The sequence below is a fragment of the Mandrillus leucophaeus genome, unplaced genomic scaffold (assembly GCF_000951045.1).
Source record: "Mandrillus leucophaeus isolate KB7577 unplaced genomic scaffold, Mleu.le_1.0 Scaffold933, whole genome shotgun sequence".
In the NCBI taxonomy this organism is placed as follows: Eukaryota; Metazoa; Chordata; class Mammalia; order Primates; family Cercopithecidae; genus Mandrillus; species Mandrillus leucophaeus.
This window is the reverse complement of record NW_012110175.1, coordinates 583,437-586,277: the sequence shown is the minus strand read 5'-3', so window position 1 is coordinate 586,277 and position 2,841 is coordinate 583,437. Positions and strand designations below refer to the sequence as shown.

Below are 2,841 nucleotides of genomic sequence, written 5' to 3'. Positions count from 1 at the left end.
CACTCCTGGCTAATTTTTGTACTTTTTGTAGAGATGGGTTTTCGCCATGTTGCCCAGGTTGGTCTCGAACTCCTGGGCTCAAGCAATCTGCCTGCCTTGGCCTTCCAAAGTGCTGGGATTACAGGAGTGAGCCACTGCACCCAGCCCCAAGTTACTTCTTGATGATCCATGGGCTGCAGAATGGATGTTGTAAGCAGGCATGAAAACAACATTCATCTCCTTGTACACCTTCATCAGAAGTCTTGGGAGACCAGGTGCATTGTCAAGAGCAGTAATATTTTAAAAATAACTTATTTTTCTTAGTGGTAGGTCTCAGCAGTGGGCTTAAAATATTTAGTAAACCATGCTGTAATCCTATGTACTGTCACTCCAGGTTTTGTTGCTCCATTTACAGGGCATAGATAGAGTAGATTTGGCATAATTCTTAATTGCCCTAGAATTTTCAGACTGGTAGATAAGCATTGGCTTCAACTTAAAGTCACCAGCTGCATTAGCCCCTAACAAGACAGCCTGTTTTTTGAAGATTAGAAGCCAGGCATTGATTTCTCTCCATCTATTAAAGTCCTAGGTAACATCTTTCCCAATGTAAGACAGTTCTGCCTACCCTGATAATCTATTGTTGGCCAGCCGTGGTGGCTCATGCCTTTAATCCCATCACTTTGGGAGGCCAAGGCCAACAGATCGCTAGAGTTCAGTTGTTTAAGACCACCCCTGGGTGCGGGGAGGGGGGAGCTGCGTGACCAGCAGCGGGTCACGTGATGTGGCACGCGCCGGGCCTCCCAAGATGGCGGTTTGCATCGCGGTGATCGCCAAGGAGAATTACCCCTTCTACATTCGCAGCACCCCCACGGAGAACGAGCTGAAGTTCCACTACATGGTGCACACATCTCTAGACGTGGTGGATGAGAAGATCTCCGCAATGGCGAAGGCGCTGGTTGACCAGAGGGAGCTGTACCAGGACCTGCTCTACCCCACGGAGGACTGCAAGGTATACGGCTACCTCACCAACTCCAAGGTGAAGTTTGCCATGGTGGTGGATTCCTCCAACACAGCCCTTCGAGACAACGAAATTCGCAGCATGTTCAGGAAGCTACACAACTCCTACACGGACGTGGTGCAGCCCCTTCTACAACCCGGGGGGACTGCATCCAGTCCAGGGCCTTTGATAACATGGTGACGTCCATTATGATACAGGTGTGCTGAATGAGCTGTGCTGCCGGCCATCGCCGAGGATCCCACGCGCGACCGTGGTAGCCATCGGTCTGTTCTCGTCGCCTCTTCCTGAGTGGGACGCCTGGGGCTTTCAAGGCAGGCAGCTGTGCATGTTCTCTCAAATAAAGGTCTTGTGAGATGAGATTTGGCTTTTTCCTTCCGTGTCAGCCAGGGATTTAACTAAGAAGAATTCAGCTAAGGACTTTCAGGGGTGTGGGCAGAGGTTTGGGATTAGATGGTGCAGGAAGCCTGTCCCCAGTTGTCCCGAAGGGGCAGGGGCAAGGACGCCTGGAGCCAAGAGTTCCTGAGCCTGCAGGACCTGTGACCATGTGGGTCGCCCATTGGCTGAACAGGTGGACTGATCTGGAGGGGGCGGCCTCCTGAGCCCAGAAACAGCCTAGGATCTAGGGGCAAAAGGGGAGCCAGCGTGCCTTCCCACAGGGGAGGGCCCTCCTCTTTCTGGACTTGGCCTCCATTCTTTGCATCTGGCCCAACGTCTAGACTCAGCCCGGCCTGAAAAGAACCCTTGTGAAACCTGGGAAGCTTCGTGGCCCCATGGCGTTGGCTCAGCTGCAGCCCTCATCCTAAACCCTGGAGCGCAGACTTGAGGCGCCCCTTCCTGCCTGTTGGTGCTGAGGGGGTTAGGTGCTGTGTCGCTTGATGACATGGCTGACTGCCACCCAGGGCAGCAGCCGAGCCCTTAGTGGTGTCAGTGCCGCCGGCATCCTTGGGGTCCAGCAGTCAAGGCTCAGCCAGCTGAGGAGACAACCCCCCTCACCCCCCGAGCTGGTTCCAGCACTGGTCCAGGACTGGAGAGTTTCTCAAGGACCTTGAAGACCCCAGGAGCCCCTGCAGCAGGAAAGGCTGTAAGGAGGTCAGCCTGGGGCAGACACAGGGAGGGGAACTTTCTCGATACATATTTATTTGCCTTTTCATCCCATCCAGCAAGCACAGTGTTAATTTTATAAATTATAGAAGAAATCAGCAAGGAGTGTGTGTGAAAACCGCATGCCCCAGGCCTCCCCGGCCCCAGGGTGAATTGGAAGTCCTGGCGTGGGCCGAGGCACACCAGGCAGCTGGTCTGGGTGCACGTGGGCCATAGGCCACCCTCACAGGGTTAAATCTTTAACAAGAGCCTCATGTTTGTTAGAAGGTGAGTCCCCAGCCCAAGCACCTAGCACCTCCCCACTGCAGCCCAGTGTGAAATCTTTGCCTTTTAGTGGGGATCGCTCCTGCCTGAGTCCTGGCTGTGGTGGGGACTCTGCAAGTTGCTAACTCAGCATCCATTCTCCTTCCTCCCTACTAACAGAACTCCGGTGCCTCTGCACAGTTCTGACAGTGGGCAGATGAGAACCATGTCCTGGCCTCCCTCGCAGCCTAGGGTGTGCAGCTGTGGCATGGAGGTGGGTGGTGCTAGGAGGGACTTGCGGGGAAGCTCCTGTGAAGGGGGCTCAGCTGCCACATGCAGGGCCCTTCCCCTTTGCCTTCTTCCTGTCTGGAACATGGATGTGATGGCTGGTGCTGGGACAGCTGTCCTGAGAGCATGAGGAAAGAGTCACACCCTGAGGACAGTGGAGCTGATGCACAACGCAGGAAGGACCCTGTGCCTTTGCTGACACAGAACGCAGG

General features: G+C 54.4%; 1 protein-coding gene across 1 annotated transcript; it reads left to right on the top strand.

Annotated features, from left to right (window-relative positions):
• Nucleotides 1-717: 717 nt before the first annotated feature.
• On the top strand, nt 718-1,356 carry LOC105532130 (trafficking protein particle complex subunit 2-like protein). The gene is given in 3 exon segments (XM_011970219.1): nt 718-1,113; nt 1,115-1,136; nt 1,138-1,356. Coding segments are annotated over 3 exon segments (417 nt in total). The 5' UTR covers nt 718-784; the 3' UTR covers nt 1,204-1,356.
• Nucleotides 1,357-2,841: the final 1,485 nt, after the last annotated feature.